Source organism: Hemitrygon akajei, chromosome 5, assembly GCF_048418815.1.
Source record: "Hemitrygon akajei chromosome 5, sHemAka1.3, whole genome shotgun sequence".
In the NCBI taxonomy this organism is placed as follows: Eukaryota; Metazoa; Chordata; class Chondrichthyes; order Myliobatiformes; family Dasyatidae; genus Hemitrygon; species Hemitrygon akajei.
This window is the reverse complement of record NC_133128.1, coordinates 84,189,982-84,210,480: the sequence shown is the minus strand read 5'-3', so window position 1 is coordinate 84,210,480 and position 20,499 is coordinate 84,189,982. Positions and strand designations below refer to the sequence as shown.

Sequence of the window (20,499 nt, the reverse complement as noted above, 5' to 3'; positions counted from 1 at the left end):
CTGTTTCCCAGGGCACCAATAGCAAACAGCAGAGGGCATATGTACAAAATTAAGGGAGGGAAGTTTAGGAGAGACATCAGGGGTAAGTTTTTTTACACAGAGGTTTGTGAGTGCCTGAAATGACTTGCCAGGGATGGTGGTGGAGGCTCAAACATTAGAGGTATTTAAGAGCCTCTTGGACAGGCACATGGATGAAAGAAAAATGGAGGGTTAGGGGGTAGTGTGAGTTTAGTACTTTTTTTAAGGATTATATGGGTCGGCACAACATGGAGGGCTGAAGGGCCTGTACTGTGCTGTAGTGTTCTATGGTCTTAACAGAGGAGCATTCTTTAGCCTCAGCATTGATATTAATACCCCTCCCCTCAAAATATCCACTGGCTGTCACCATTTCCTCAGCTGCACGTTCACTGTGATCTCTTGTCCCTCTGCCAATGTGCACATGAATCAGCTGATAATCTAAAGAATACTCTGTCTGTGATTTTGCTTTTCAATTTGTTTTAGCCCCTCTCATTCCAGACCAGCTCTCATATTTGTAGTTCTATGACAAAATGGAAAGCATTGATAATCGTGAGCAGCTGCACAGACGCTCCCTGTCCTGGTGTGTATTTCCTGTTTTTTGTGTTTCTGTCTCAGAACTCTCTGGCTGCAGGATTCCTGGTTCTGCTGTCCCGTCATCTCAAGGTCTTTCACAATTACAAGATGTCATCAGGGAGTGATCAGCACAACCTTTAGCTATCCATGTTTCATGCAGAGAGCAGTATCTATTTCTTGTTTGAACTATAAATCCCTTTTTGTTCCTCCATTCTACTGTAGTCTAGTGGTCCATTTTTTTCCTTCAATTCCATTTTGCTGCACTCTAGGTCCCCATATGTTCATATCCTGTCTCTGGCCGTACTGAAACTATTATCTCCTGGTTTTGAAACATACTGATGTTACCTTCCCTTTCTGATGCTTCACAAGCTCTAACTTCTTTGACCACAGGTCCTTGATATGTAGATCACACCAGTAACAAGCTGCTAGTAACCTTGGTGGTCCCCACTATTTGAACATGCTCCAGATATGACACTGCACCTATTATTCCTTTCTATCCTTGTGTACATAATTATTTTACCTGTTCAGTTTAATTATCTAAGTAGATGATCATGTTTATTTCATAACAGCTATTTTTACTAATATTCTACATGTATTTGTACAGTACCTATAAAAAGTATTCACCCCCCCCCCCCCTTGGAAGTTTTCATGTTTTATTGTTTTACAATATTGAATCACAGTGGACTTAATTTGGCTTTTTTGACGCTGGTCAATTGAGAAAGACTCTTTTGTATAAAATACAAAATCATTGATTGCATAAGTATTCTCCTTAAATATGACACACCAAATCATCACTGGTGCAGCCAACTGGTTTCAGAAGTCACATAGTTAGTTAAATGGAGATCACCTGTGTGCAGTCAAGGTGTTTCAATTGATTGCAGTAAAAATACACCTGGATCTGGAAGGTCCAACTGCTGGTGAGTTAGTATCCTGGCAAAAACTACACCATGAAGACAAAAGAACACTCCAAGCAACTCCACGAAAAGGTTATTGCAAAGCACAAGTCAGGAGATGGATTAAAGAAAATTTCCAAGTCACTGAATATCCCTTGGAGTACAGTTAAGTCAATCATCAAGAAATGGAAAGAATATGGCACAGCTGTAAATCTGCCTAGAGCAGGCTGTCCTCAAAAACTGAGTGACCCTGCAAGAAGGGGACTAGTGAGGGAGGCCACCAAGAAACCAGTGACAACTCTGGAGGAGTTACAAGCTTCAGTGGCTGAGATGGGCGAGACTGCACATACAACAACTGTTGCCCGGGTGCTTCACCAGTCACAGCTTTATGGGAGAGTGGCAAAGAGAAAGCCACTGTTGAAAAAAGCTCACATGAAATCTCAGCAAGAGTTTGTCAGAAGGCATGTGGGAGATTCTGAAGTCAGCTGGAAGAAGGTTCTACCATCTGATGAAATCAAAATTGAGCTTTTTTGGCCATCAGTCTAAACGCTATGTTTGGCATAAGCCAAACACCTCACATCTTCAAAAACACACCATCCCTGCCGTGAAGCATGGTGGTGGCTGCATCGTGCTGTGGGGATGCTTCACTGCAGCAGGCCCTAGAAGGCTTGTGAAGGTAGAGGGTAAAATAAAAGCAGAAAAGTCTAAGGAAATCCTGAAGGAAAACCTGATGCAGCCTGCAAGAGAACTAGACTTGAGAGAAAATTTATTTTCCAGCAAGGCAATGAACCCAAGCATAAAGCTAAAACTACACAGAAATGGCTTAAAAGCAACAAAGTTTAATGTCCTGGAGTAGCCAAGTCAAAGTCCAGACCTCAATCCAATTGAGAATTTGTGGCTGGACTTGAAAAGGGCTGTTCTCCCATGATCCCATGCAATCTGACAGAGATTGAGCAGTTTTGTAAAGAAGAATGGGGGAAAATTGCAGTGTCCAGATGTGCAAAGCTGATAGAGACCCATCCACACAGACTCAAGGCTTTAATTGCTGCCAAAGGTGCATCTACTGATTACTGACTTGAAGGGGGTGAATACTTACAGCGTCAGTTATTTTGTATTTTATATTTCTAATTAGTTTAGATCACTCTGTAGAAATCTGTTGTCACTTTGACATAATAGAGTCTTTCTGGTGATCGGTGTCAGGAAAAGACAAATTAAATCCAATATGATTCAGTATTGTAAAACAGAACGTGAAAACTTCCAATGGGCATGAATACTTTTTATCGGCGCTGTATACACGAGGACTGGACTCAAAGCTGCGGTGTCACCTGGCAGGTGTAGGGGTGTTGGAGCAGGCTGGCGGATGATATTGGTGGGCTGGTGGGGTCTGGACTGTATACATGCATATTGTGTCATTGTATTTTACTGGCATCCTGTATGGGGTTTGTTGACTTGTATGTGCGAGGACTGGGCATCACGTCATGGAGGGTGTCAGGACTCTTGTACCCCATGAATGTGTTCTTGTGTGTGACTGTTGGTAATGTGTTTCAGCACCTTGACTCCATAGTAACGTTGCCTCGTTTGGCTGTACTCATGTATGGTTGAATGACAATTAAACTTGAATTGAACTGAAAGAGCTGAGGTGTTTGGGTTGGCTGCAGCTTAACTTTAAACATTGGCCTGTCAGGGTGAGAATAGGGAGAATAGAGAGCTGTGGGGTGGGGGGGAGAGAATGTTGCATAAAAGTGTTTGACGTATCCGACACAACCATAGGCTTTCCTTGGTTCCCCACACTAGCATCCCCGTCTGGAGGTAGCCAATGGAGAAGTTGCCCTGTGAGAGCATTCAGCCAAACAGGAAGGTAGTGATACCTGTGAACTGCCTTGACTTTGGTGCCGTGACGAAATGGAAGCCCGTGATTTAACCAAACGGGGTCAGAGCTGTAGAGAGATCAAGTGAATGGTGAAAAGTCGATGATCAGGATGGCAAACCTATTCAGTGTGAGGTATCCGGGTAAGGAGAGAGGGGAAAAAGAGTAAAGTTAGTCACATCAATGGGGCAAGTACTAGCTGTAACAATGGGTATGTTTCAGTAGGTGGAGAGAATATAAAACAGACTTTGTGGGATTACAGAGAATGCAGAAGGAAGAATTTCCGAGGTCAGTGAAACAGGAAACCTACGGCACAATATAGGCCCTACAGCCCACAAAGGTGTGCCGAACATGTCCTTACATAAGAAATTACCTAGGGTTACCCATAGCCCTTTATTCTTCTGAGCTCCATATACCTGTCCAGGAGACTCTTAGCTCCCATCACTGTCGCTGGCAGCCCATTCAGCGCACTCACCACTCTCTGCATTTTAAAAAAAACAGCACTTACCCCTGACATCTCCTCTGTACCTACTTCCAAGCACCTTAAAACTGTACCCCCTCGTGTTAGCCATTTCAGCCCTGGGAAAAAGCCTCTGACTATCCACACGATCAATGCCTCTCATCATCTTATACACCTCTATCAGGTCACCTCTCATCCTCCGTCACTCCAAGGAGAAAAGGCCAAGTTCACTCAACCTATTCTCATAAGACATACTCCCCAATCCAGGCAACATTCTTGTAAATCTCCTCTGCACCCTTTCCATGGTTTCCACATCCTTCCAATAGACAATAGGTGCAGGAGTAGGCCATTCGGCCCTTTGAGCCAGCACCACCATTCAATGTGATCATGGTTGATCATCCACAATCAGTACCCCGTTCCTACCTTCTCCCCATATCCCTTGACTCTGCTATCTTTAACAGCTCTATCTAACCCTTTCTTGAAAGCATCCAGAGAATTGGCCTCCACTGCCTTCTGAGGCAGAGCATTCCATAGATCCACAACTCTCTGGATTAAAAAGTTTTTCCTCAACTCCATTCTAAATGGCCTACCCCTTATTCTTAAACTGTGGCCTCTGGTTCTGGACTCCCCCAACATCAGGAACATGTTTCCTGTCTCTAGTGTGTCCAATCCCTTAATAATCTTATATGTTTCAATCAGATCCCCTCTCATCCTTCTAAATTCCAGTGTATACAAGCCCAGTTGCTCCAATCTTTTAACATATGACAGTCCCGCTATCCCGGGAATTAACCTCGTGAACCTACACTGCACTCCCTCAATAGCAAGAATGTCCTTCCTCAAATTTGGAGACTAAAACTGAACAGAATACTCCAGGTGTGGTCTCACCAGGGCCCTGTACAACTGCAGTAGGACCTCTTTGCTCCTATACTCAACTCCCCTTGTTATGAAAGCCAACATGCCATTAGCTTTCTTCACTGCCTGCTGTACCTGCATGCTTACTTTCAGTTCATTTAGTGAGGCGACCAGAACTGAGCACAGTACTCCAAGTGGGGTCTGACCAGGGTTCTATATAGCTGCAACATTACCTCTCAGCTCTTAAACTCAAGCTTACGATTGATGAAGGCCAATACACTGCATGCCTTCTTAACCACAGAGTCAACCTGCACAGCTGCTTTGAGTGTCCTATGGACTTGGACCCCAAGATCCCTCTGATCCTCCATACTGCCAAGAGTCTTACCATTAATACTATATTCTGCCATCATATTTGACCTACCAAAATGAACCACCTCACACTTATCTGGGTTGAACTCCATCTGCCACTTCTCAGCTGTCATCCGCAAATTTATTAAACCATCCCTCCACTTCTTCATCCAGGTCATTTATAAAAATCACAAAGAGCAGGGGTCCCAGAACAGATCCCTGAGGCACAACACTGGTCACCAACCTCCATGCAGAATATGACCCATCTACAACCACTCTTTGCCTTCTGTGGGCAAGCCATTTCTGGATCCACAAAGCAATGTCCCTTTGGATCGCATGCCTCCTTACTTTCTCAATAAGCCTCGCATGGGGTACCTTATCAAATGTCTTGCTGAAATCCATATACACTACATCTACTGCTCTACATTCATCAATGTGTTTAGTCACATCCTCAAAAAATTCAATCAGGCTCATAAGGCACAACCTGCCCTTGACAAAACCATGCTGACTATTCCTAACCATATTATACCTCTCCAAATGTTCATAAATCCTGCCTCTCAGGATCTTCTCCATCAACTTACCAACCACTGAAGTAAGACTCACCGGTCTATAATTTCCTGGGCTATCTCTACTCCCTTTCTTGAATAATGGAACAACATCCACAACCCTGTAATCCTCTGGAATCGCTCCCGTCTCCATTGATGATGCAAAGATCATTGCCAGAGGCTCAACAATCTCCTCCCTGGACTCCCACAGAAGCCTGGGGTACATGTCTTCCGGTCTCGGTGACTTATCCAACTTGATCCAACAAAGTGGAGGGCAGAGCAGACCTCAAACTTCAAGATGGCGGTGTGACGCAGTTTGCAGCAGCCTCTCCGGAGTTGATATCTGTTATTTGTCAAGCAGGGTGCCGTGCAGAATCCTAATCTGATGAAAAACAAACGTGGGAGCAGGGAGGAACATCTGGAAATCTCCAGGAATGCCTTCTTCGTTGCTGCTGCTGTTGTGCGGTCCGGGTCTCTGCTGGGAAGAACAGGCCCCCAGTCCTTGGGGTCGTGTTGCCAGTGGCCAGTGGTGGGGGTGTCGTAGTGCGCTCGGCAGAGGGTGGTGCTCAGAGAGGCTGTGCCAGAGGGGATGGTCGAAGGTTCAATGGACTCGGAGTCCGCTGCGGTCGGGGCGCTTTCACTGTGTGCTGTGTCTGTGAGGCTGAGTCCGGCGGCGCCGTGCAAGTCCATAGCGGGGGTATTCCCTTCTGTCGCCTGTGTGGGATGACGAGTCTATCGGGATCCTGAGGACATGTGGAAACTGTGTGGTGGTTTCTTTTGAACCTATAGTCTTTTAACATCTTTGGACTATTTTTACAGTGCCCATGGTCTGTTTTTATCAATTATGGTATTGTTTGCACTGTTGTAACTATGTGGTTTTGTGTAGGTCTTGTAGCTTTAGTTGTTGGTTTGTTGGGTGGTAGAGTTGGTCTCCTGACTTGGTGTGTCTGGGTAGTCTTGTTTTGTCTGGTGGGTTTGGAGCTCCTTTCCGGAGAACGCGCTAAGACGGTAGCACGATATTAATACGCAGCTGCCTCTCCGGACTCTGGATTTGGGGATTGCCAAACGTTATGTGGATTTTCTGATGTAGTCTGTTTTGTCATCTGCTTTTGTGATATCATTCTGGAGGAACGTTGTTTCATTTTTTAACTGCTTTGCATTTGTGGTTTCTAAATGACAATAAACCAAAATTCAATTCAATTGATGCTTTGCAAAAGCTCCTGCACTTCCCCTTTCTTAATATCTACATGCTCAGACTTTTCAGTCTGCTGTAAGTCATCCCTACAATTGCCAAGATCCTTTTCCGTAGTGAATACTGAAGCAAATTACTCATCGAGTACCTCTGCTATCTCCTCCAGTTCCATACACACTTTTTCACTGTCACACTTGACTGGTTCTATTCTCTCACATCTTATCTTCTTGCTCTTCACATACTTGTAGAATGCCTTGGGGTTTTCCTTAATCCTGACCGCCAAGGCTTTCTCATGGCCCCTTCTGGCTCTCCTAACTTCTTTCTTGAGCTCCTTCCTGCTGTCTATCATTACCTAACTTTTTGAACCTTTCATAAGTTCTTCTTCTTGACTAGATTTACAACAGCCTTTGTACACCACAGTTCCTGTACCCTACCATCCTTTTCCTGTCTCATTGGAATGTACCTATGCAGAACTCCATGCAAATATCCCCTGAACATTTGCCACATTTCTTCCGTACATTTCCCTGAGAATATCTGTTTCCAATTTATGCTTCCAAGTTTCTGCCTGATACCCTTACTCCAATTAAACACTTTCCTAACTTGTCTGTTCCTATCCCTCTCCAATGCTATGGTAAAGGAGATAGAATTGTGATCACTATCTCCAAAATGCTCTCCCACTGAGAGAACTGACACCCGATCAGGTTCATTTCCCAATACCAGATCAAGCACAGCCTCTCCTCTTGTAGGCTTATCTACATATTGTGTCAAGAAACCTTCTGAACACACCTAACAAACTCCACCTCATCTAAACTCCTTGCTCTAGGGATATGCCAGTCGATACTTGGGAAATTAAAATCTCCCATCATGACAACTCTGTTATTATTACACCTTTCCAGGATCTGTCTCCCTAGAGTTATTGACCCCTTCCTGTTCCTCACTTCCACCCACAGAGACTCCGCAGACAATCCCTCCATGTCTTCCTCGTTTTCTATGGCCGTGACACTACCTCCGATCAACAGTGCCATGCCCCCACCTCTTTTGCCTCCCTCCCTGTCCTTTCTGAAACATCTAAAGCCTGGCACTCGAAGTAACCATTCCTGCCGCTGAGCCATCCAAGTCTCTGTAATGGCCACAACATCATATCTCCAAGTACTGATCCACGCTCTAAGCTCATCCACTTTGTTCATAATACTCCTTGCATTAAAATAGACACATCTCAAACCATCGGTCTGAGCGCATCCTTTCTCCATCATCTGCCTATCCTCCCTCTCACACTGTCTCCAAGCTTTCTCTTTTTGTGAGCAAACCTCCTTTTCTCCAGTCTCTTCAGTTCGGTTCCCACCCCCTAGCAGTCCTAGTTTAAACTCTCCCCAACAGCCTTAGCAAACCTCCTTGCCAGGATATTGGTCCCCCTGGGATTCAAGTCCTTGTACAGGTCACTCCTGCCCCAAAAGAGGTCCCAATGATCCAGAAATCTGAAACCCTGCCCCCCTGGTCCAATCCCTCAGCCATGTATTTATCCTCCACCTCACTCTATTCCTATACTCACTGTCACGTGGCACAGGCAGTAATCCCAAGATTACTACCTTTGTGGTCCTGCTTCTCAGCTTCCTTCCTAACTCCCTGTAGTCTGTTTTCAGAACCTCCTCCCTTTTCCTGCCTATGTCGTTGGTACCAATATGTACCACGACCTCTGGCTGTTCTCCCTCCCACTTCAGGATATCGTGGTGCAATCTGAAACATCCCAAATCCTGGCACCTGGGAGGCAAACTACCAACCGAGTTTCTTTCCTGCATCCGCAAAATCACCTGTCTGACCCCCTAACTATAGAGTCCCCTATCACTGCTGCATTCTTCCTTTCCCTACACTTCTGAGCCACAGGGTCAGACTCTGTGCTAGAGACGCAGCCACTGTTGCTTCCCCCAGGTAGACTGTCCCCCCCAACAGTACTCAAACCGGAGTATTTATTGTCAAGGTGTACAGCCACCGGGGTACTCTCTAGCCTCTGACTCCTGCTCATCTCTCTCCTGACTGTTACCCACTTATCTATCTCCCCACGCCCCGGTGTGACTACCTGCCTATAGCTCCTCTCTATCACCTCCTCACTCTCCCTGACCAGACGAAAGTCATCGAGCTGTATTCCCAGTTCCCTAACTCGGTCCCTTAGGAGCTGCAGCTCGACACACCGGGTGCAGATGTGGCTGTCCGGGAGGCTGGGAGACTCCAGGACCTCCCACATCTGACACCGAGCACAGAACACCAGCCTCACACACATAGGTCCTGATTATATTCTACGCAGGCAACCTACCTCTCCTCCACCTGTTATCGCCAAAGCCTTCCTACTCTGTCTCCATCTACTACGTTGCCCACTCCTGCAACACCCGCTCTATAAGGCTGTCTCCTTTCAAACTCCCCTCGCTGTTCTCACTGGCTGATGTCCACGTGCTTGTGCAGTCGTGCCCTGATCAAACCGCTGAGAAAATAAAGTCGGGGTAAATGTGATTTATTGATCAGGGTATTGGGGACTGGAGTGATTTCAGTTTCAACTTTGGCAAAATGGAGGGTTATTTCACCACCACTATTATTTGTGGGTTTAGTGACAATATTAGATTTGCATCAGAGAACTGAGTGCTTCAAGATGAAAATGGAATTCAGTCAGTGTGTAGAAAAATGAACTTTGCTAATATCAGTCCAGCTGCCAGCAAAGAGCTGGAGACTGGAGGTGTGCAAATAGATGCAATGAGAAATCTGATCTAGAGAAAGAGTACGCTCTTTATGGGAAGAAGGAAGATTGGAATCCCTTCGAAAATCAAGAGTGAGGAAATCACTCCTCATAATGTAGGGGCATAAGGGGATGAAGCTAATGGGAAAAATGGTGGAGATTCAGAGTAGATAATGAAAAATAGGAAATAGCAAGTTGTAAGTAAGTTATTATAAAGTTCAAAATAAATTTTATTATCCAAGTACGTGGAAGCCATCATATACAACTCTGAGATTAATTTTCTTGTGGGCATATTCAATAAATCTACAGAATAATAACTATAACAAATCAATGGAAGACCACCCAATTGGGGCATTCATCCAGAGTTCAGAAGACAACAAACTGTTCAAATGCAAAAGAAGAAACAATAATAGTAAATAAGCAATAAATATCAAGAACATGAGATGAAGGGTGAGCCCATAGGTTGTGGGAACATTCCAATGAAGGGGCAAGTGAAGATATCCCCTTTGGTTCAAGAGCCTGATGGTTGAGGGGTAACAACTGTTTCTGAACCTGGTGGTGTGAATCCTGAGGCTCTTGTACCTTCTTCCTGATGGCAGCAGTGAGAAGAGAGCATGTCCTGTGTGGTGGGGGTCCCTGATGATGGCTGCTGCTTTCCTGCAACAGCACTCCGTGTAGATGTGCTCAGTGGCGGGGAGGACTTTATCTGTGATGGACTGAGCTGTACTCTATCCACTACTTCTTATAGGATTTTTCATTCAAGGACATTGGTGTTCCCATACCAGGTTGTGATGTGGCCAGTCAGTATACTCTCACTACACATCTGTAGATGTTTTTCCAAGTTGTAGATATCATGCTGAATCTCCATAAACAAAGTAGAGGCATTGCCATGCTTTCTTCGTAATTGCACTTTTGTGCTGGGCCCAGGACAGGTCCTCTGAAATAGTAACACCAAGGAATTTAAAGATGCTGACCCTCTCGACCTCTGATCCTCCGATGAGAATAGACTTATGGACCTCTGGTTTCCTTCTCCTGGTCAATAATCAGCTCCTTAGTTTTGGTGACATTGAGTGAGAGGTTGTTGTTATGGCACCACTCAGCCAGATTCCCAATCTCCTTATATGCTGATTCATCACCACCCTTGATTCGGCCCATGACCACGGTGTCATCAGCAAACTTAACTATGGCATTGGAGCTGTACTTAGCCATACAGTCATAGGTGTAAAGTGAGTAGAACAGGGAGCCAAGCACACAGCCCTGCGGTGCACCTGTGCTGATGGAGATCATGGAGATGTTGTTGCCAATCCAAACTGACTGGGGTCTACAAGTGAGGAAATCCAGGATCCAATTGCACAAAAAGATATTGAGGTCAAGTTCTTGGAGCTTATTGATTAGTTTTGAGGGGATGATAGTATTGCATGTCAAGCTGTAGTCAATGAAGAGCATCTTGATGTATGAATCTTCACTGTCCAGTTGTTCCAGGGCTGAGTGAAGAGCCAGTGAGATGGCACTTTATGTGGACCTATTGCTCCAGTCAGCAAATTAGAGGCGCTGGTATCATTGATCAGCTTTGATAAGATTTATTTACAGAACCCCTCTGCAAGTTTACAAGCTCACAGTTGCTTGTCATTTTGTTCTGCCTGCTCTCTGTCTCCTATACTAGACAGCAACTTTGAAGGAATGGTATCTTTACTCATAGTCTTCCGGATGCAACGTTTAGTATAACAAATTAACATCAGAAGTAGATCCTGCCATTTTTCATTTCTGGATATCATTCATTTTGTTATTTTATCTCTTCTGTTTCTCACCTCATCAGACCTGTCTTCTCCTCTGTACTTACTTAAAACCTGCCTCTATATTTTGCCAGTTATTGACTTGTGATGTCAACTGCTTCCCTCTGTCTCTTTTCTGTCAGTTTTCATACTCGTGTTTAGCTTAGTAATGGAGTCAGACTCTGTGGATCAACTGGAATCAATGTCAACGCAAATCTACCACGGTGAGAAATCTGTCTAAAAGGAATGTTTTCCTTTTTCTGTACAAAATACTCTGATTTTGTATCTTGTTAGAAATTTGTTTTACTCGATTGCTATGATGTCTGACAAACCATATACTCTGTGTAAATCTCGGTTTGACAGAAACTGCAATGCCGCAAATATTCCCCAAAAATACACAAACATATTAATTGAAAGCTAGACACATTAAACTATCTCTCTATGTGCCCCTGCAGATTTCAGTTAATCTAGGGCAATAGTTTGCTTAATTTGAACTGACTGTACCCGCATTTGGTGAAGCACATTTCCTCCACTTGGGCATGTTTGGGTGGGAGTCAAGATAAGGGATTAACCATTCAGAACAGAGATAACAACCCCAAGGGCAGTAAATCTTTGGAATTTTTCTTCCAAAAGCAGTGGAGGCTCAGTCACAGATCACATTTATTCAAAGTAGATTTGTTATCAAAGAATGGATAAATTATACAACCCTGAGATTTGTCTGCTCACAGGCAGCCACAGAGCAAGAAATTTGAAAGAATGTAGTTAAGATTTTTAGTAATCAATGGTAACAAGCCCATGCAGGAAAGTGGCAATGAGGAGCCAGGTGGCCTCTATATGTGAATCAGACAATTCTCAAGTTTACTGATTGATTTTGAACTTAACTTGAACAGAAAAATTACTTCAAGAATCAGGAAGTTTACACAATTGTACTTTCAATAAAAACAATATACTCCAAGTCAGGTTAAGTAACAACTGCAAGGGAAGAAATGGTTAACATTCTAGGTTGCTAACTTTTCCCTTTCTTTGAAACGTTAGTTGCTGCTTGTTTATATTTACTTATTTACACTTTTCAGACTATGAGATTGCATGGGCAATACTTCTGACTCTGAATTCACTTCAAGACATCATGTCAGATTTTAAATCTGGTAAGGACCAACCGCTTGAACTCTGAACTTGAAACAGAGAGTGCTGAGAACACTCAGCACATCAGGTAACACCAATTGCAGAGAAACATTAAGCTAGTGTTTGTATCTTAAACAAGATATTAAAACATTTTGTACAGCCATTTCTGTGGAATATTTCTGTACGTAAATTAGCTGACTTTTTTTAAATCTAATCAGAGTTAAAATTACTTTATTGGATGTGGAAGGTGTTGTATGGACACAGATTTCACTGATGTATCTTTTCCCTTCCCAACAGAAATACACCAAAAGCTGCAACATCTTGAAGAAGAAAAGTTAGCCTTGCAGAAGCGAGAGAGTCTCATTAAGAACTTGGCAAAGTTAGCCCATTCACTGACTACCAAAGCTAAGAGATAGCAGTGACTGCTCCAAGCTGGTTGCTAAACTGTCTTGCTTCATACGGGAAACTATATTTGTTTTGAGAAAAGCCATTGAGTGCATTGACAATGGAACTGAAGTAAACCATGACTGCAGAGATTCTTGGGTTTTAAGTGCAAAGCATCTAAGAAATAACTTTGACTTCAGCACCACTTGCACTCAACTCACTCCAGAGCCATCCTTGACAAGACTTCCTGGTGGGGCAGGTGTCTCCTATATTAGGCAAGAGCCAGTGAATCTACATAAAGCAACACCCTATGATATACAAAGGTCTGTGATCTGATTTTTACTGTTACTTAGGAGGACTGAGACAGACAATTGCAGAGCAGAATATTTCCTCTCTGCAGAAATTTTGAAGACTGTGACCTCCCTGAGGAGCTGGCCACTGGAGTACCTGACCACTTGGTGCCCTGGAATTGCAGCTGATTTCCATCTCTTCCATGTCTTCCAGCCTGCTGTCCAGTTAGTTACCCTGATATTTATCAATAAAAGTGCAACTCATCGTACATCCTGCAGAAGACCATTAAACATATTGTGTTTCTTGCCAATAGGCAGTAGATAAACTTCATAGAAGAACCCTTGGTCTAGGCCATACGGTCATCTACTGGCCAAACATAGCAACTGCTGAATTAACGGTAGGGCTTCCATTCTAAATATCTACAGTCATCATTTCACTATTTGACATAACCAACATTCACAGCAATGCTGTTATATCGAAGTTCAACTAAAATGCATTATAAGCGCAGGATATAAATAACATTTATATACAGAAAACCACACTTCCATTCTTGTTAATGAGGTGTCCTAATTTTTTTTATTGCTTATTAAAAGCTGTAGGCTATTCATATATAAATGCAAGTACCTTTCTCCCATGCCTTTCAAAATAACTGAACATGTAACATAGAAATCTGTGGCACATTACAGGCCCTTCGGCCCACAGTGTTATGCCGACCATGTAATCTACTCTAGAAACTGCCTGGAATTTCCCTACTGCATAGCCCTCTATTTTTCTAAGCTCCATGTACCTAAGAGGCTCTTAAAAGACCCTATTGTGTATTGATAAACATGTGAATCATAGATCACATGGCCACTCAATCCTTCTCCAGCAATTAATGAGATTATGGCTCATTTGATTGTAACTTCCCTTTCAATTCATTTCTGCCCATAGTAACCTTTCATCCTCTGCTTTTAAAAGACTTTTGGGGCTCTCAGAAGAAAATGTGTTTCAACTCTGTCTTAAATGAGCACCCTTATTTTGAAACAGTGACACCAAATCCTGGATTCTCCGACAGGAGGAAATCTGGATTCCACATTCATCCTGTCAAGACCCTATTCACTTTTTTTAAAATCTCCAGCAGATACAAGCCTGGCCTGTGCAACCTTTTCTCATAAGATAACCTGCCCAATCCAGGGATTCATCTAGTAAAGCTTCTCCAAGATGCTTTTAATACATTTCAGTGTGGTAGCCCTTCGGATTGGAAGAAGACACACTGACATACAGTTCATCTGTGAACACGGAGGTCTTGCTGATCCTGGAGTCAATTTCTTTGTCCAAAGACCTATCACTCAAGATGATGCTTCCTAAGTATCGGAAGCTGTTTACATTTGTCAGCGGGGTATCGTCAACAGTGATTTTTGGTTCTATGGGGTTGGTGTTTGGCACGGACTGGTGAAGTACTTCAGTCTTGTTCGGCTGATAGTCAGGCCAAAGGGCATAGCAGCATCTGAGAATTTGTTCAGCATCAACTATAGATCACCGTCTTTGTGCGCCAGGAGCGCACAGTCATCAGCGAAGAGGGTTTCTTGAATGCCTGTATGGAGGCACTTCGTCCGTGCGTTCAATCGGCGAAGGTCAAAGAGAGAGCTGTCCAATCGGTACCTGATGTACACTCCCTCCTTCAGCCCTTGGACAGCACGTGACAACATATAAGTGAAGAACAGATTGAACAGGACTGGGGCGAGTACACAGCCCTGCTTCACCCCATTGGAAATGGCAAATGCAGCTGACGTATCACCACTGCAAAGGACCTGTCCTGGAGCAGCTGAATCATCTTCACGAATTCCCTCGGGCATCCGTAACGTCCCAGGATGATCCAGAGAGCCTCCCTGTTTACAGTATCAAATGCCTTTGTCATGTCAATGAAGACAGAGTTAAGAGGCTTGTTCTGCTGGACACACTTCTCCTGGACTTGCCTCATGGCAAATATCATGTCTACTGTACTCCGTTCTGGCCGAAAGCCACCGGGAGGTTCCTTTCCGAGACAGTGACAAGTCTGTTCAGGTGAATGTGGGCAAAAATCTTGCCTGCGCTGGACAGCGGTAAGATACCCCTGTAGTTTCTGCAGTCTGATTTGCTTCCCTTGTTTTTGTAGAGAGCCACAATGAGGGCATCACGGAAGTCATCAGGCATCTCCTCTGTGATCCAGGTGTCTTCCAGGATACATTTACATCCTCTCAAAATGACCAGTCCTGTACATTGTGCACCTGATGTGGCCTCACTAGGTAACTAAAGCACACTACTTTTGTATTCAGTGTTCCTATCAATAAATGGCATTTTCAGCTTTCCGAATCTCGTGCTACAGCTCAACTCCAATCATTTGTAAATCATGCACTAGGGCACCTGCATCTCTGATTGCCAGAGTCCCTCACCAGTACATAATAAGACTACTTGGTTCTCTTTAGTATAGATTTTTTTAAATCACATTTCCCCCTCAGAATACTCCATTTGCCAGATTTTCTGGACATTTATCGATCAATCTGTTTTCCTTTGTAGCCACAATGTTGATTTCAAAACTGACCTTCACTATCTTGCCATCAACAGCAATTTGACACACATGCCTCATTAGAAGAATAATTTGTATAAATAGAGAGCCTAAGATGATCCCTGTGGCACACTGTACCACCTTGTCTACGATAAAGAGACCCATTTATGTCTGCTCTGCTTGACAGCCAATAATCTTTCTCACTAATGCTACCTCCTATATTATTTTCCAGAATATTATTTTAAGTGGCACCATCTCAAGTACATTCTGGGTATCTCTGTACAGTGGATCTACTTTACTAATGCAAGACTAATCAAACGTTTTTTGTTTTAACAGAACTGTTGACTCTGCTCCCTAACAATTTCTCTGACAGACTGTTAAGCTAACAAGCTTGTATTTTCCTGTTTGTCTCCTTCCGGTTTTGCATTCAAGAGTTACGATTGTTATTTTCCAATCTATTGAAATTTTCCTCAGTCTTAAAACTGGCTCAGTAGCCATTTCTATTAAGAACCTAGGATAAGCTTAATTCAATATTATTGGTTGAGGGATCTTTGACCTGAAATATCAATTTCTAAACAAAATATTTCATTTCATGTAATTGTGCTTCTTAGCACAAAAAAGATTTGTACTAAATCAGCATGAACAAGTTTATAAATTGTGATGCTAAAAGATCTGTGTTTTAAGTTTAAAAAGTTTTAAATTACAAACAAAAATTCTGCAGATGCTGGAAATCCAGAATAACACATACAAAATGCTGGAGGAATTCAGCTGGTCAGGCAGTATCTATGGAACTGAATGAACAGTTAACAGTGTGGGCCAAGACCCTTAATCAGGACTGGAAAGGAAGAGGTGTGAAGCCAGAATAAGAAGGTGTGGGAGGGGGAGGGGAAGGAGTAAGGTGACAGATGAGGCCAGGTGGGTGAGGGAGGGGTGATGAAGTAAGAAGCTAGTAGATCACAGGTTCAAAAGCTAAGGGACTGGAGAAGGAATCTTAATAGGAGAGTAGACCATGGGAGAAAGTGAAGGGTGGTGGGGTCACCATCGGGTGGTTGATGGGTGAGAGGGGAACCAGAGTGGAAAATGGAAGAAGAGGGAAGGGGATGGGGGGGAAAATTACCAAAAGTTGAAGAAACCAATATTCATGCTATCAATTTGGAGGCCACCTAGACAGAATATGAGGTGTTGATTTCATTGTGGCAGTAGACCAGGCCATGGAACCACATGGGGTGGAGATTGGAATTAAAATGGTTGGCCAGTGGGAAAATTGTTGCAAATGGAGCTTGCCAAAACAGTCCCCCAATCTATGTCAGGTCTCACTAATGTACAGGAGGTTGCATTGGGGGCACGGGATACCATAGACGACCCCAAGAGACTTGCTGGTGAAGTTGTGCCTCACCTGAACGGACTGTTTGGGACCTTGGAAGGAAGTAAATGGGCAAGCGTAGCCATTCCTCTGCTTTCAGGGGGTAAATGGCAGGAGGGAGATTAGTGGAGAGGGATGAATTGATAATGGAATCGTGGTGGGCGCAGTCCCTGTGGAAAATGGGGGAAGGGGGAGTGTGCGGTAGTAAAGATGTGTTTGGAGGTAGGGTCCTGTTGAAGATGGCTGAAGTTGTGGACAGAACCGCCGTTGCCCTGGTGGGCTCAAACATGCGCTGCACTAAAAAGCCATCTCCGGGGCCTTCTACAAATTGCCTCTCTTGGGATCCAGCACCAACAGGATTTTCCCAATCGACCTGCTTATTGAAATGCTCCACGATGATCACCACACTGTCCTTTTTACATACCCTTTCCATCTCCCGTTGTAATTTGTAGCCGTCATTCTGGCTACAGATCAGAGGCCGGTGTAAACTCCCATCGGAGTCTTTTTACCCTTGTAATTTCTTAACACTACTGGCGTGTACCGTTCAGCTGGGTCTACAACAAATCAGTGGATCACGTTATTAATGCATTTATTATTTTACACACAAACATTTGTAAGTTTGCTCACCCATGGGCTTTTGTAGATCCCACTTCGGTACATTGCGTTTTTCAAGTTACAAATTCATAAAGAATTCGTTTGGCATGTTCTTGCCCAATCGGAGCACACGCCTCCTTCCCTGGATAAAATAAAGTCGAAAGCCATTTGGTTTTTCAGTGCTGCTCTGCGGACCGCCACCAATTCTGTCTACAATTTAGATATTGCTTTGTTGGGTTTGATCGAAAGCACATGCAGTTTCATTTGCTAAATTTTCCTTTGCTGGTGTCACGTTAATCAGTACCTGTGCCGTATCAGTTCCCATAGGCCTTCCCCAAGGACAACTCTGAGGTTAGCGCTGTTTTGTATGCAGCATCCTCTAAAACACCTTTTACCAAACTATATCCCCATCCTCCCCCGGTGACATTTTGACTGTATCGGTAAGTGGAGGAAGGGGTTTATGTTTCTGAGTCCCAGCATCGTTGTACCAATATAGCCAGGGCAGAGCGTTGGGCCAATTAAAGTAACAGTTCACCTCTGCCTCATTAAAGAGACGGGCAACAAAAAAAGGCCCACCCACTTCCACGTGCCTGGACTTCCATTCAAACCCAGCAGTTTAGGACGTTGGTCCTGCTTCTACATTTGCAAGTCAATCGCAAGAAAATGTTCCTGTCAATTGCATTTGTCAGAGAAAAGAGAAGCGCTAATCCAGCCGCTTGTCATTAGGGCCTTAATGGCTGTATACAATCTCTGGGCTCTACCTCGTGGTATAGTCCCGCTTGCTCACACATGTAGCCAAATTCATTCTTAAAATTGTTCCGTTCGTCCTTTGCACTAGGGTCTCTGACTGAGAATGGAAATTGATTCACCTGTAAGGCGTTGCCTACAATAGGTACTAATCCCAAATCACGGGATTATTTTCCTTAACAAATATTTCGCTACTGTGACTGCTCTATTCGTTCCACAAGGAAATGCTTCACCATGGTGAGAACACATCAATAATGACTAATACTTACACCATTTACATTAAGATGATTCGATAAAGTGTAAAAATAGGTCATCTGACGACAGGGTATGAACCCGTTAATTAGGCATTTTTCCCGGATTTTGAAGGTATATCTCACATCTCATAAATTGTCTACAAATTTGTTCCGAATACTCCAGGGCTATGCCAAGTTTAGTTTAATTAATTAATCATTCCCCTCTTGCCCGCATGTGTGAACTTGTGAACTCATCCGGCAATCCGCGGTACCTGGGTCGAATTTGCCTGGGGCGCAATCCGTTTTCTCGGAGTGAAACCTCATTGTGCTGTTTACAATCCAGCTTTCCCCATATCGTTACTAAAGCCGAACCGTCAACGAAGACCATTAAACCGGCATTAACAACAGGAGAATCAGTAAGGTGCACACGGAATGCTATTGTTTCATGTGTAGGGTCGTGGGGAAGAGCGCCCATAAGAGTTGCACAGCGAGTAACTCGGGATCATTGATAACTCGATTTCGTACGTAGCTGGCCAGGCGGGTCAGCATGTACGAAACAGCTGTCACAACCACGGATTCGGCAGCGCAGGAGGTACGGTAACTGCGCTTGTGTCAGGTCATTATTATTTAACCGTGATACATTTAACTCCATTCTTGTCATCGTAGTGCTCGTCGCGACTTGGACAGAGCATAGCAACGCTTCGCTGCTGTTTTGTGTTCGGCCTTCCCTGATATATTGGGCTTTCAAATCAACTGACTCTGATGACTGGCGGTATTCGTTTAATACCCTTGTAAGCGGAACAAGTGCTACACCTGCCCTTACACTTCCTCCCTCACCACCATTCAGGGCCCCAGGTGAGGCGACACTTCACCTGTGAGTCGGCTGGTGTGATATACTGCATCCGGTGCGGCCTTCTGTATATTGGTGAGACACGACGCAGACTGGGAGACCGTTTCGCTGAACACCTACGCTCAGTCCGCCAGAGAAAGCAGGATCTCCCAGTGGCCACACATTTTAATTCCACGTCCCATTCCCATTCTGATATGTCTATCCATGGCCTCCTCTACTGTCAAGATGAAGCCACACTCAGGTTGGAGGAAGAACACCTTATATACCGGCTGGGTAGCCTCCAACCTGATGGCATGAACATTGACTTCTCTAACTTCCGTTAATGCCCCTCCTCCCCTGTGGTGAACTAGATATACCTGTCTGACTGCTCCTGTGGCTCCTCCCACAGACCCCTGTATAAAGGCGACTGTGGGCTGCTGCTCTCCCCCATTTTCCCCAGGATGTAGTGTTGTTTGTTCTTCCAGTCAATAAAAGCCGATATCTCACTTCCTAAGTCTCAGCGTGAGTTATTGATGGTGCATCATCCCCTTCTTACCCCATCCCTGATTGATTTATTTATATTTTCTCTCTCTCTGTCCCTCTCACAATCACTCTTTGCCTGCTCTCCATCTCCCTCTGGTGCTCCCCTCCTCCGTTCTTTCTCCCTAGGCCTCCCGTCCCATGATCCTTTCCCTTCTCCAGCTCTGTATCCCTTTTGCCAATCACCTGTCTGGCTCTCAGCTTCACCCCACCCCCATCTTCTCCTATCATTTCGGATCTCCCCCTCCTACTTTCAAATCTCTTACTATCTCTCCTTTCAGTTAGTCCTGATGAAGGGTCACGGCCCGAAACGTCGACAGTGCTTCTCCCTATAAATGCTGCCTGGTCTGCTGTGTTCCACCAGCATTTTGTGTGTGTTGTTTGGTATTCGTTTAATGTTTAGATGTTCTTTTCAGCCGCAGTGTAAGCTTCGTTTTCCTTTGAGAGTTTTATTTAACTGGCCTAGCGTAATTGCTTTATTTTTTTAGTCTGTGAACTATCGACCTGCTTAGTTTCTCTCACTCTGCACTTGGTCCGTATCCGAACCGAGGTGACAGCCAGAGGCTGCTGCTGCTGGAAGACAATCCGATAAACCTCTGGCTGTTGGGTCTGAGCTCTGCAATAAACAGC

The 20,499-nt window shown here is 44.2% G+C and overlaps 1 protein-coding gene across 4 annotated transcripts in view; it reads left to right on the top strand.

Annotated features, from left to right (window-relative positions):
- The window catches only part of phf11 (PHD finger protein 11), an 87,607-nt gene that overhangs the window by 49,497 nt on the left and 17,611 nt on the right, over positions 1–20,499 (top strand). The window contains exons 15-16 of one of the 4 annotated variants that reach the window (XM_073045925.1): positions 12,316–12,387; positions 12,662–14,638. The exons of 2 other annotated variants lie outside the window; for them this stretch is intronic. In XM_073045925.1, the coding sequence (XP_072902026.1) occupies positions 12,316–12,387; positions 12,662–12,780 (191 nt within the window). In that variant the 3' untranslated portion in view covers positions 12,781–14,638. Of the gene's footprint in view, positions 1–12,315; positions 12,453–12,661; positions 14,639–20,499 lie in introns of those variants that run through there. One more of the 4 variants, XM_073045928.1, reaches the window with a different exon arrangement.